The sequence below is a fragment of the Mus caroli genome, unplaced genomic scaffold (assembly GCF_978045245.1).
Source record: "Mus caroli unplaced genomic scaffold, Mus_caroli_1 scaffold_18, whole genome shotgun sequence".
In the NCBI taxonomy this organism is placed as follows: Eukaryota; Metazoa; Chordata; class Mammalia; order Rodentia; family Muridae; genus Mus; species Mus caroli.
Genome location: NW_028227273.1, coordinates 29,662,193 through 29,677,094, shown reverse-complemented (window position 1 = coordinate 29,677,094; position 14,902 = coordinate 29,662,193). Strand labels below are relative to the sequence as shown.

Below are 14,902 nucleotides of genomic sequence, written 5' to 3'. Positions count from 1 at the left end.
TTCTGGATTAGTATTTCATTCAATTTGCATATGGATATAAAGCAAAGATGATGGAGATATAGAGGAAGGGTGTGCTATGAGATTTCCTATAGGACAGGAGGGAATAAGTAAGGAGTTGGTAGAAGAAACACGAATATGAACCATGTAAATGAGAAATGAAGCAGAAATCTCCCCACCACATTCTTCTCCCTTTGGTTACCGTTATCCTGAACAACAACAATACCAAAAATAATACCTAGAAACCTCATTTTACAGACTGCAAATGTGTGGCCCATTTTCAAATTTAAGCCCTCAAAACAATAACTTTCCTTTAAAAAGAAATCTTACCTGGAGCTTTCTTGATAGACTAAGAAAAGCCACAGTGCTGTGCATACAAGTGTGGCAAAGTAGTAGGGAATTCCTCAAGACGTCATAGTTATTCCCTAGGGCCCTTCACTGATTTGGAGTACCATTCCACCTGTATCATATCAGCATTTGACATCCCTAATAAAGCACTGGCCTCTTGAGTATCACCAAACTACATGTGTGAAATTTGTTATTTAAAAATATTTTATCTATATTTTCAGAAAGGAACATCAGGAGTCATAAAAACTCCATTCCTTTACCCTTGCCCATAGACTGAGAATCTCAGATGAAATGAAATATCATTTATAGAATAATTCCTGATTCGATGATTGCCTTGAGTAGTTAGCACCAAAGTTTCTGGACTCCTTCAAACCCAGTCTCATAAATTCATGTGGCAAACTAAAATGGCTGTCACTCAGGGGTGTCTTTGGCCATCCCTTAAACATCACACTGATCTTAGAGACTTACCTTTCTGTATCATGTGGGGTTTAGTTCTTCAAAAATCGACGATAAAATACAGACTCCAGAGCCATCCTAATTTCTTTATTCAAATAGAAGTGATTCTAGAGACTCAATCCCATGTTCATTCACACTCTAAAGAAAAATTCTTACCACCCCCTCTCATGTTCTGACCTGATGATCAGGCTTCATTTCACATTCTTCTCATGGTGCAGAGAATATCAGTGCTGAGAGTGGTTGAAAGAGCGATCCTCGAACAAGGGGAGAGCTGCTGAGGGAAGAATGGGTGTAGCTGGCAAAACCACTTCACCTATTGTGAAGAAGAGTTGGCTATTAATTTAAGACTAAGCTGTGACTACTAATGGGTGCCAAAATAGCAACTCCTTTTTAAAAATGGCTGCAGGCTGACTCTAAGAAAACTCTTCTACACTGAGTTCACTCAGCATTTGGTGCGGTGCTGGGTTCCAGCTCGGAGAACCCACATTTCTTTTCTGGGCCACTTTTTTTTTCTGGCAGAATTATTTCATAGGGTTTGGTTTGTTTGTTCAGTTTCCGTTCTCTTTGCTTCATAATTTCTTGAAAGTGAATCTTCTCCTTTTCCTCCTTGTCCTTCTGATTTTGGGTCTTATATGCTGCCTCTTCTCGCTTTCGGGCCTCCATATCTTTCTGCCACTGCGACAGAGATAATGACTTATTTACATATTTACTTTTCCATGGAAAAAGAACATGTCAAAATAGCTTTTCAAATGTGCACTGATAGGACTGTTCTCTTACCGTTTGCAGGGGTGTCCCTCAAGTTTCTTATACTCTAGCATATTTGAAACATGCACAAAGATCTATATGCCCTACAGAAGCAGAATTTTGTCTTAAAAGTAAGATTTGTTTCTATATCTCAGGGTGCTTTGCTGTCCTACTCAATGCTGATGTTTCCGTGATAGCCTACACTATAAAATGAAAGATATCACTGAAGAAAAAAAAAAACACACAGAAAATGCATACTAAAGTCAAGGGTTCAATCTTACTGCTAATCAGGTTGGATATGGAATTGACAGCCATGCAGTTCTTCACTGTAGCAGACCAGTGTGTCTTTGGGTTTAGGAATTCTTCACTCCAGTTTAGCAGGAAGCAATTATAAGAAGACTGTTGTCCCGCCCCTTAAGTTGGGGTGGATGGTTTTGGTCATTTTATGAATTATAGCTATATTGTCATCTTAGGGAATGCTTTACAAATAATTTTGGTCTTGTACAGGAAGGAAATGAAATAGAGAGGGAAGTAAGGAAGGGTGAAAATAATGTAATTACATTCATTTTTTAAATTAAAAAAGGAAGTCAGTCTTACATGATGGTCAATGATTTCTTCCAATTTCTTATCTGCCTTGGTGAAGAAATTTGGATACGGAGTCATGGAAACTTCTACCACAGAAGAATGATCCCTTCAAAAGAACATACACACAAAAAACATGTCTAGCATTAGGTTGAGACGTGATCCTTCATTAAGACGCTTTATTAACCTTCCTCTGATAAACTACTGGTGTGCTAACTTGTAGTTTGTCAAAGTCATTTTGGATTACCACAACTAACATTTTTGAGAGTAAGACATTAAATATACAATGAAAACTAGAAAATAATTTTTAAATATAATTCTTTTGTGGACAGATGCAAACTCTACAACTGATGCATAGCCATTGAGCTGTAAGAACACAAAAAGTGAATTACAATATTGGAATATCGCTGTACCCAGCGGGGAAGTGAACACACCCGTCATTCCCTCACAGGACCCTACCACCTTGAAAGCTCTAAGGAAGGATGCCTAAGCCTAAAAATTTGATCTAAGAAATGATGAGCTTATATTGTATAAATGTGATTTTTAATATTTTTTAAGTTAGCCATATTACTGTGATACTTTAGCAAGATCTTGTAAATTTGCTGCTATTATATAGCTGGGCCCCAAATTAAGGCAGATTAGAGACAAAATACCCAATACTAATTCTACGATTTCAGATATTAGGAAAGAATTGTGCACAGTAAGAAATATGTAAAGAAATGAAATGGTGGGAAGGGGGTTTTGAGAGAGAAAAAAAAAAGTTATAAAGAGAAAGACGTAGGGAAGAGACTAAAGAAAGAAAATACCTGAGAAATTTCAATATCACAAAATGAAGTTTGATCAATACATTAGTTTGGAGTACTTCACATTGATTTTCTCATACTTGTTGCCTGTATCATTCTAACAAGTTCTGCATTCTTGCTTTCCATTGTCCCCTTGCAGAACCACATGAACTCTTCTATCCTGCAGTAAAAGCTTTTCAGATCTCCGTCTACCTTCACCACAACACTCTTTTCTCTGAAAACCATCACCGTCTCTCCTCTGGACTCACAACTAATCTTTGGAATTTGTTCTTCAGTGTGGTAGTTTGAATGAGAATGGCCCTATGAGCTTATTTGATTGAATACATGGTCCCCAGTTGGGAGAACTGTCCAAAAAAGATTAAGAGGTGTGCAGTTGGATGGAAGAGATATGTCACTGGAGGTGAGCTTTTAAGGTTTCAAAAGCCCATGCGACTCCCAGTTAGCTTTTCTGCCTAATGGTTATGACTTAGGCTGTTAAGTAAATAAATGATAACCAGGCTGTAATCATAGAGCCATAGAGATTATGGGTAGATGAAGGGACTTGGGGGGTGGCACCTGGACCTCCCTGAGAGGTGGAAAGAGAATAGATTTTATAGTGGACTGGAGGCAGGGGCATAGATTGAAATGGGAGGATCAGGTGGGGAGGTGAAGGAGAGACAGGGTTATGGGAGGGGATGAGTAGAAAGAGAGCTAGAATTGAGGTGATAAAGCAATCTACTTCAGTAGAAAATTTTGGAAACTCTCTAAAGTACATTAAGGTAATCCTAAGGAAGTCTCCAAATAATGATAGAGATAGAGCCCCAGACTGGCTATCACCAAACTAAAGGGACTGGGCTTTATCCAGTTGATAAAAGGGGTTGGCTAAAAGGGTCCCATGGACAATCCCAAACAACCTAGGCTGTTGCCAAGACAGTGCCCCAGTATAGGAGAATTGAGGGCAGGGAGGTGGGAGTGGGTGGGCAGATGGGTGGGTGGAGGAAAACCCTCATAGAAGCAAGGGGAGGGAGGATGTGATAGGGTGTTTCTGTTTCCAGGGAGGGAGGAAACTGGGAAAGGGGATAACATTTGAAGTGTAAATAAAGAAAATATCCAATAAAAAAATAAAGAAAGAACAGCTCGATGGGGCATGGAATAAAAGAGATGGTGATTAGGGTAAGACCTTCCCCAGCTAAGCTTCCAACTTGTAAAAGAAAATGCCTAAAGTTTATTCAATAAAGGAAAGCAAGGCATCAAAGCTTAGGCTAATGTAATTAAGGGGAGGAACAGACTCCATCCAAAGCAAGTGATAGAACTTGGCAGCATCAGTCACATAGTTCTATTGTAGCCAGTTGTCCTATTTTCCTAGATTTACATATGTGTCCAGCTCACAGGCTCACTTACAATTGCTAGAGCATTATGTTGCCCTCAGTGTCATCTGTTTGCATATTTTGACAATGGTTTTCCTCTTCTCCTCATCTTCTTCCATGTTGGTTGGGTTAGTGCTTTTAGTTCAAGCCCAGTGCCATTTTATTGGATCCTTCAGAGACTTTTCTTTATTGCACTTACCCAACTGTAACTTTACATTTATCATGAGTTCATGTGAGTCTGATGTTTTCCTAAGTAGCTGCCCAACCAAGGAGACTTTTGTCTGCTGTCCTTTCAAGTGCCCAAGACAGTGTCAGAAAACACCCATTTGCCTGTATGTCTCCTCAGTGACGAATGGACAGGTGAAGGTTTCAGGATGCTTTTAACCCTCTGTATTTTCTAAGTCGGTGCTAGAAGTTTATCTCATCAGAACCCCATTCTGTAAGAGAGTCATGATCTCAGGAGGTGGGCTGCACAGTAAAGCAGATACACGGTTCAAAGGAAGCAACACAGCACCGGGGAACATGGAGCTCTCTCCCAACCAGTAATCCCGAGAAGCAGTGTGAGCAAGAGACGCTTGCATGCTCCTCTCGCTGTGCTATTAAAACATTAAAGAAAACTGTGACTCTCGAGAGCTGGGCATGGGAGGACAGACAGGGCTGACACCTGGGTTAACTGTATTCATTCCATGAAAAGTTGGGCATGCCCAAAGTTCAGAGAACTAGGCTAAGCACTCTGAAAAGTAAGATAGACTCTTAGAAATTATTTAAAGGTTAAAAGTATTTAAGTAAGTTGTCTTGAATTCCTTCTTAAATTATATATATATATACATATATATATGTATATATATATTTTTTAAGTACAAATTATATAATGCTAAAAGGAATTTTAAAGGGGAAAAATTAAATGGGCCTGCTTATGTATCTATGGTTTTTTAGTTATAGCTGTTGATTCATTTGCACCAAGAAAGAAATGCATGAATAACAATAACTTTAAGGCAATATGAGAATAAAAGATGCATTCAATAAAATAACAAAAATAGTTAAGTACGTGACTTTGCTTCTGTCATATAGTATTACTGTATCCCTAATATGGAGAACATTGCTTCCTATCTCAAGGAGGTAATGTATACATCAAACACTAGACAGGTATCGGTGGTAATGTCATTACAGTCGTCATTATCAACATAATGTAAAGGAGAAAGCCACAGCTTTTAGCTTATCCTATCAACTACAGGACAAGGGATTGAATAAAAAACATGGTAGTTGTGATGAGTCTTTAATGAGTTGAAGAATTTGGTATTTTATAGTAAGGGAGAAATCGAGACACTTTTCCTGTAGTTCTCTGGCCGGGATTTTTCTAATAGCCCCAGCAGGAAATGTGCTCCTGCTCTCGAGGCTTCTGGAGGGATGGGCTAGCCTTGCTCTCCCCTGGCTGAGGCAATACATTATCCTCTTGTGTTTGTCTTCCCAGGGCCACTTCCTCCTGTGCATAGGAATACTATCATTGGATTGAAGATTCCCGTGACCAAAATAGCTCTCATGTTGCCTCAGTAGTCTATGTAAACTTTAGATGGGTGTCATTTAGGCTACAGGCTATTAACCTCCATTTTCTTAACGCATGTCCCTAAAGCCATCAATTCTAAATTCTCTTTCAGCCCTTTGAAATGTAAATCTCATCTGAGCCTCTCACTAGTTTTATAACCCGGGATGTCCACCTCAGTGACCTGGAGGCTCCTCCTTTATGTATAACCATCTATGAAGTTAGCCACTGTTTCCCAGTCTCTGTGGGAAGCCTGAGAGCCTTGGATAAGTTACAAGTAATTAGCAGGTCACAGTCACCTAATGTGTTCTTCTCCAGCCCTTTCCTACCAGCTTAGAAGCTTCAAGTAAACTGAGTTCAACTGCCTCCTCCTGTTGGTTGTCCTTGAGTAGAGTCCCACCTGCCTGTTTGATAGATCCAGCACAACTTTTCTTTGATGCAGCTGCCTGGCCCAGGATGGGCTTATCTTCAGAGCCTGGTATTGGCTACATTTGAAAAGACTTCCTTTGTTTCCAAGTAAAGTCCCAGGCACAGGCACTGAGAGTTGGGGCTGGGAAGCATCGTATCGTATGGATAATTCACTTTGACACACTACAGATTGCAAGAGTGACCAAATAATCTGGGGAGCAGGGTGGAGAGCTGGTGCAGATAAACCCTGATATACAGTGAGGCTGAAGTACCTCCCTTGTTTTCCCAGTCAGTTAAACCAATCCTCATTGCAAAGAGGCTGCTGTCATAAGACTGATAAGGAGGCAAGAAAAGGAAAGCACTGGATACTGTCATCCAAAGCTTCAATGCTCACACAGAGGGGAGAGCAAGCAGACATCTGTGGGGCCCTGGAAAACTGCTATAAAGTGGTAGGATACAGTTTTTGAGCTACAAAGTTATAAAAGACACATTTTGTATGGTTGTCTCAATAGACTTGGAGCTGGATGGGGAAAAAGTCCCATTTGTCACTTAATTTTGCTCTTATATCAAGGATGAGAAATATACATGGATGCTTTCCAAAAGGTGTGAGGGATTACAAGGTTGCTCTGAAAGCCCAGGAAGTTGTTTCTAAGAGACAGTTCTGACAGGACACAGGGGGAGGTGGCACACACCGATCAAAATCTCTATCACCCTGTATCACACCTTGACATAAGATTCAAAGCACTGTAATATTTGTCTGTCACTATGAAATTGAGGCCTAAGAAAGAGCAATGCCTCTAGAGACACAACTATTACAAAGGTCAAAGGTTATTTAATAAAACTGGTTTAAAAGCATCAATGGCCCACAGAAGCAGCCAGAGCAAGAAGTGCCAAGGCCTCTAAGAAATGGACCATTGGAAATAAGCAATATTTTCCAAGTCCTGGACCTCCGTAGGGAATTTACACAATTGTTTTATGGAGCAAAGGGAAAAAAAACAAAAACAAGATACTCAAGGAAAGGGTTTTTGTTTGGAAAGAAAGAAGTTAGTAGAGACTTAGAAACCGCAAGGGATTGGTATTGTAAAATTAGATTTCAGAGCTATCCACGGCCCAGAATTGAGGAACAGAGCATCAAAAATGTGAGTTCCACACTCGTAGCTAGGTTTGCTCTCAAGGGGCTTGCTTGATACTTAAGCAGAGAAAGATCAGAGGAGTCCCTACGAACCACTAACAAGCCCAGTGTCAGTTTTCAGAAAATTTCGAGTAAGCACAGAAGGCAAACGTTGAAGCTCTGAACCTGGAATTTTGAAAAGACCTTTCATAAATATTGCAGTGTCTCATTTGGGTCTCATGAAAATCTGTAATTTGGGGTTATAGTTGGATCAGAAATAGATATGAGTTAGTAGATAGATCCTCCTTGCATCAGATCAGGTTAGAGAAAACAGCCTCCCAATCACCAAGTTGCAAAACAGAAGAAGGAATTGTTTCAGATGCACTAAATATCAATTAGATTTATATATATTTTTAAATCTATTTTCTATGTATGAGTGTTTTGCCTGGATGTCTGAGTACCACATGTGTGCAGTGCTGGGACCAGATGGGGACATTGGATCCTCTAGGACTGGAGTTACAGACAGTTGTCAACTATGTAGGTGCTGGGAATCTAGCCTGGGTCCTCTGCAGGAGCAACAAGTGCCCCTAACTGCTGAACCATCTCTCCAGCCCCACTGAGATTTTATTTTTTTCACATACAAATTTCACCATTCATTAAAAGAACTCATTGAAACTGCAAATATAGGCTTTTAAATAACTACGATAGCCAGGTTGCAGGTGATCTCAGTGATAGACAGCTTGTCTAGTTGGCATAAGGTATGCCTGCCACCATTGCAAAAAAAGAAAGGAAGGAAGAAAGAAAGGAAGAAAGAAAGAAAACAGAAAATGATAACGCTCAAATAAAATGGTAAAAAAACAGACTTTCATAAGAAAATAGGATCTTATGTGGATTATTTTCTAATAATCTATATATTAATGCTAGAATTGAAAGAGTCAACACATGAAATAGAAAATTTATCAGAAGGTTATAAGTACAGGAAGAAAAGATTAGTGAGTGGAAAGATTTTTGAGAAGTAGAACTGTCTGGCTCAAGTAAGGACCCTACCAAAAGCAAGGGAATGCACACGTGAATTCTCATACAATAATGGAAAATTGGGCATAACCCCAATTTTATCAATAGTACAAAGGCAAACTAGCAGTCTTTTTATATAATTCTAACACCTTAAGGTTAAAAGTTATAATTTATTATTTAATATATAAAATATGTTAAATGTAGAAATAATATAAATTATTATTCAAACATAATGAATGAACCACATAAAATATGAAATCACATAAAAAAGGTAAAACAAAAAATTATATAGGAAAATATATGGTATAATTTTACTTAGAAATACTCAAACCAAGTAAAAATAAATAATGCAGTTTTAAGGATGCATAAACTTGAAGAAAATAATTTTTAAATGTAAGAGTGTTACAAAACTTATAATGTTTTGGCCTTGTGCAATGAAGAGAAAGCCAATCAGTTGCAGAGATACAGAGTTCCCAGTTTTAGCAACATTCATTGCTTCATCTGGATCGTACAGATTTGTCTCTTAATTTTATTATACTATTATCATCACTTGGTGGCATTATTAAATTTGCACACACATATATAAAAACCAAGTTGAAAGCACATTTTTGCACGCATGAAGCATATCTGGAGTACATTTTCCCAAATAATCAAAATGAGATACAAAGTTATCTTGGTATAGGTGATTGGATGGATACAGAATATAAGATTTTAAAATGTGAAACAGTTACAGCAAAGCTGAAGTAAGCTGACTGCACTTGCGCCTAGGTAGGTCCAACATAAATTACCTGAGGAGTAGCTCATATGCTACCCCTCAGACCAACCATCCCCAAGAATGTCGTCAGTTGTTCCCTAGGACTCTTGCAAATTCTGTATGCTCTCGCCGACAGTGTGACTTCTCCACAAGGCCATGGAAGAACCATCCAAAAACACACCCAGGCTTTTCCCATAATACTTGTTTTAAGATCCTTAGCCTCGGGTGTTAGGCTCCACTGTGCAACCTAGTGCACCTGGTACTGAGCATGCCCTATCTACCTGTGACTTCTGTTCCTGCTTCTTCGAGGGCTCTTTTCCTGGACCCACTGAGAAGAACACCTCTTTCTCCAGGTCTATTTGACACCACACAATTGTTCTCTGATTACTTTGCTCAGCATGGCCAAGTTTAGACCATACTTGTCCACAGGAACACAGGATCCAATCGTCATTGTACATCTGACGTCTCCTTAGCTCAGCACCCTCCAGCTCCAGGGAGGTACCATGTCGAGAGCACTGTGAGCCACATCTCCTATTCACAGTCCCACAGCACATACTATAAGAAATTGTGATCCTCTCCTCCCCGATAGAACACATTTGTTCAGTACTTAATGTGATTCACCTAAGACTGTGTCACCTTTGTATCCTCCCCTCCCCCTTTATGGGATTTACTCATATTTTGTTGTTAGATTATATGGCCAGGAGTGGGGGAAGAATTCAAAGCATGTATTAGTTTTCCCCTCAGCATAATTTGCAAAAAAAAAAAAAAAACTAGACTGGAAGTCAGAATTCAAACTGATCATCTCTTCCTCAAGGCTCGGGAAGTCTCTGAGCATGTCGACAATGCCCGACCTACAGGACGCTCAGGGAAGTCATCAAGTCTTCAGAAAGTGAGACCTGAACCATCTGTTAAGTCTTCAGTTACCGTTCTCTCATTTCCATTAATTTTCTTAAGAACCATGCCTCCTCCCTAGAAACTACGTATTTCAAATCTTCACGGACATATTCGACTATGAGTTTTAGACTCAATAGCCCACCTGTCAGATTTAATTTTTCATGCATTTCTCAGAGAGGGAGTTTTTAATTAGGTGATTTACTGAGCACCTGGGGGAAAGATCTTTATCCCAATTAAATATTTTTTTTTATTTTCCATTTGGGATTGCTGAGTGGTGCAAATTGTAAATCATGTCTGATTATACTTTGAATATTACTTTTCGTTTCTTTGCCTGAATTGGCTCACCCAAGTACAGTCTCAAGTTTATACATAGCTGCTCAGAAAGAGTAAGATTTTTGAAGTATTTTATGAGAATCTTAGCATTTAAAGAAACCAAAAAAAAAAAAAACAAAAAACAAACAAACAAAAAAAAACCACCACCACCAAACCCAAACTAACAGCAAACCCATTTTCTCAGCTACTTTTCAAAAGGTAGATAGAGATCAGTAAGGATTTGCTCTCGGCTGGCTATTATTTTTACTGCCACCTGTTCCCACATTTAAAATCTGTTATAAGAACTCATCAGAGGCTTTGTGCCATTCTTTAGTCTGTCTGTAGGTCAGTTTACCCAATGCTGGGGAAATGTTCTGTTCTCTCTCCTCTCCAACAGCTGGAGCTGGAGCCATGTTCTGCTAACTACTTAATGTGGAAAAGAGTCAGAGAGAGACCCCAGGGTCATTGGACTTCTGACATTCCCAATAAAGCTGTTCCAGGAGCTCTAAGACGTTGGCTTCTACTACAGTGTCTGTCTCAATATTCCCTGCCAGCCAGGGTATTGATCTAGTGGTTCCCATATACAATTTCACCTGGAAAATTTCAAGTATCTTCACGTTGAATAGAGCCTACAGAAGCAACAAAGAAAAACATAATAAATGCTTTTTTAAATTTTTTTTTGCAGTGTTTTTGGGCTGAGTAGCCTGTATCCATGCTCCAAGGAAGAAATTCCTTCTCTATTTCGAGACATAAGATGTTCCAGTTTGGGGCACAAACAGAATCTGCTGATACTCGTACATTACCCACTCAATGAATGCCCTCCTGCAGTTTGTCGACAATCTCCTAAGTCAATTTATAGATCAGAGTCTGGGGCCTTTTCATCACTTGAAGTACAGACACTAATCTATGTGATTGTCACGACGGGATTGTGATATGTTTGGTAGGGGGACAAAGTCAGAAGATGCAGCAAGGATGATATGCAAACGGTTTCACAAAGCAGGTGACGCAAAGTGTGTGACTCCAACAGTGCCTCTGAAGCAAATCTGGAGACAGAGCAGGACTCGTGGAGAGGCCCTGAGAACCGCACCGCATGTGACATAAATGTATGGCATATGACGTAGGATGCAAGTGAGAAGGTGTAGCAATGTCTTGAAAGGCAAGACTGGTGGAGAAAAGGGGATGTTTTCCAGTTTAAACATGGTGAATTTTAGTGGCTTTAATTGTTTGTTAGGTTGATTTATTTTTTTTCCCTTGGGGGGGTGTGGGAGTGTTTCGGTTTTGGTTTCATTTTGTTTTTATTTTGTAAAGGTTGGTTGGTTGGCTGGTTGGTTGGTTGGTTGGTTAGTGGGTTGGTTTGGCTTGTTTGTATTGAAATTGGCTGCTCTCATGCCTGGGAATAGTCTATGGAGGCACTTTTTCCAAGTCTGTTTTCTCTTGGGACCAACCCCTGCTTCCTGTCTGTTTCCTGGCCTGAATCCTCATTTGAAAGTACACAGTAAGAAGATTCTCAAAATTTTAACTAGTGAGAGGAAGTTAGTAGTGTGAAGCCCAGCGCTGCATTATCAGATTCAATAGACCTTGGTAGTATATATTTAGAATATTATATATTTAGATGTTTGTTAACTCTCCTAACAATATAAATCTGTCTTAACAATAGTTTTTATATGAAATCTTCCTAGCTAACCAAATATTATCAGCCAAATATAATCCAGGACAGTCACAGTTCTGATGATGATATAATGAGTTTTCAAAGCCCTGAAGCAATCGTTCCACTGTCTAGCCTCTGCTGCATGGTATCATCATCATTATCATCATAGAGAAAATGATGTTAACCATGACATTGAATCTATTTTTTTCATGAACCTCTTATCTATCATTTGTGTTTATGAATGAAATAGTACAAAGATAATTGGAAACTCTGGCTGGGTTGCTGAGCATGGTGAAAAATCACTCTCATTGGGTAGTGATTGTGTAGTGATTATGTTAGTTACATAACACTACATAACAAATTAGAAGGCTAAAATAACAGACATCTATCCTCTCAGTTTTTCTGGGGCAAGAATTTGGATAGTGCTCAACACAGAAGGGTACTGCTGCCAGGTACCTCAGCCATCTCAAAGCTCAGTGGAGTGAGCACCCAATTATGACTGTACTCACAAGACTGTTGGAAGCCTTGTGGCCGTATTGGCTGTTGGTCAGACACATCAATTTCTCGCTCATTCCATCTGTCCTTTGGAGCAGCTCAAGATGTGGCAATTGATTTTCTTCAGGTTGAGTGCCTCCATGACAGATGTCACATTTGCCACCTAACCTTGGAAGTGGCTTCTCATCTCATCTGACCTTAGAAGTTAAGAATTAAGTTTGTACCACATTCAGCAAAACACACTAGACACCGACGTGTACAGTCAGTAGTCAAGGATTACTAAAGTCATTGTGGAGCTGCCCTCTCTGGAGTCAGGCCCTCTTTCTTAGAAAAATCCAGTTTTAGCGTGTGTGGACCTTTTCTGCTGTGCCGAGACAAAGCCATCTGGTAGTGCTGTGCCTGGATGTGTCTGTCACTCTGAACCAGGAAATGAAAAAGGGAGGATGTGAGGGCAGAAGTTACAGATAAAGCAGGTCTCCGAGTCTGGCAGCAGTTTCAGACGAAGCCTACCTGTATTCGGGACTTACAGCCTTGTAGCTTTGAAGGCTTTTAAGCAGGGAAACAGTATGATCAGAATTCTGTTTCAAAATGATTGTTCTGATGATTGTTAGGATTGAACAAGAAATACTCGGTGATGTGGGACCATCTCTGAAGCGATTGAAGTAGGATGGTGGTGGTCATTAGGAAAGATTGGAAGGGTGAGCGTAGGAGAGGACTGATTGGTTGCCATGGCAACTATACAGATTTGGAGAAAGAAATAGAAGGAGGTGAAGGGTGTATGACTTCCTCCCTGCTAGAGAACATACTCAATAATACCCAACTTTCAGTTTCAGGGGACTGAGCTGCTACAAATGAGTGTCCCATAACTACTATAGTCTCCTTCAATTATGATATACTGACCTTTTGAGTGTGTTTCTTTAATTATAAGATACACTGACATTATTAGTGATGGTAAATAACACCAGGTCTGGCAATTATCCTTTTTGTTTTCAATGGTGTAGATTGACTCCAGGGCTTCATGCATGCTAGGCATACATTCTTCTACCGAGCTATAGCCATGGCTCCAAATTATTATTTTAAAGTAGAATGCCCTGGACTGGGCTTCTCACTCTTGTTCATTACAGCTTTGCTCTTGGATAGTCTGCTTAGCAGAGTTACAACTGAAAGCTATACTTTCTGTGGGGCAGTACCATGAGCTAGAAGTCACTAGGGCTATAGTTTAAAGTGAGAGCCATTTAAGTAGAAGTAAAGAAACTGCTTTTCAGATTCCAGTATCTAAAACCAGGCATAGCCAATTGGTTTTAAGACAATGGAGGCACCCTCCCTGTATGGCATCTCTTATATTTATAATTAGACTCTACAAGATACAGAGTAATTTTAAAAGCAAATAGAAGAAAATTGAGGGGTAGTGATTATGGCATATCCTAGAAAGAATACTTATCACTAATAAGAATCCATTGAGGAGAAAAAGAAAAAACCTGGCGGAGCTGGGGGATTTAAACGGCCCTAGTTTGAATACAGAGTAAGAATTATCATTGCTGACATTCTGAGGTCCAGAAACAATAGATATGGGGAATGTCACTTCCTAATTCTCATAAGCTATTTCCTCTGTTTTACATGACCATAGACATGGTCTCATGGGACACTCATCAGGTAAGGCCTACTAACTCCTCAGGGCCATACATGTGGAGGCTTGTGAGAATCTCAGCCCTAAAGAGATTCAAGGGGCTCATGAGAATTCCAAGGTTCAAGAGCCCTTATGAGATTCCTCACTATCTGAGACTATGTAAATGGTAAATAATTTACTTTGGTTGTATAGCTACTCATACGTTAGCCAGGAAACTCCTCAATGCATCTGAACTGTGGGTGGATAGGACTCTTCAGGTATGTATAAGTAACCAAGGATATTTCCTGGTGGTATATATGCCTTTCCAGCATTCATGTTCCTGTGAGTAACCCCAATAAACTCAGTGGTTCACAAAACTAGACTTGGATGGATTTTTTTTTATCTCAAGTTTCCTCTCTATATGATGCCAATGAGTGGGGTTTTGTTGTTGTCATTTTTAATACATCTCAGGAAAGTCACATGATACCCCCAAGAAGATTTCTGGAAGAGGTTAGGCATTTTGAATATCACCATGCCACATAGATGTAGACCCAAATGGCCTCCCACCGTCACATAAATATGAAATCAGGGACACAAAGACAACTTATAAATATATCTTACTGATAAACCCCAGTCCTCTAGTTTGGGTTTCATGCACACAGCAAGTAGAAGAAAGTTGTGGAAAAAGTCTTGAAATCATTGCAAGGAAAGAATGTCGATATATCATTTCATAGATAAAGAAGATATAATTCTAAAAAAATATTTTGTAATAACTGGGGAAAGGGAACAGAAAACTGGTACTTGATACATTTGGCAAAGATGTGTAATATCTATAAAAGAGGAG

General features: G+C 39.5%; 1 protein-coding gene across 5 annotated transcripts in view; it reads right to left on the bottom strand.

Annotated features, from left to right (window-relative positions):
* Positions 1-878: 878 nt before the first annotated feature.
* The window catches only part of Tmem232 (transmembrane protein 232), a 251,427-nt gene continuing 237,403 nt past the window's right edge, over positions 879-14,902 (bottom strand). For all 5 annotated transcript variants that reach the window (XM_021149603.2, XM_085832954.1, XM_085832955.1 and 2 more), the window contains 2 exons: positions 2,143-2,236; positions 879-1,476 (listed from right to left, as the gene is read on the bottom strand). In XM_021149603.2, coding sequence (XP_021005262.1) covers positions 1,240-1,476; positions 2,143-2,236 — 331 coding nt within the window. In that variant the 3' untranslated portion in view covers positions 879-1,239. The remainder of the gene's footprint in view (positions 1,477-2,142; positions 2,237-14,902) is intronic.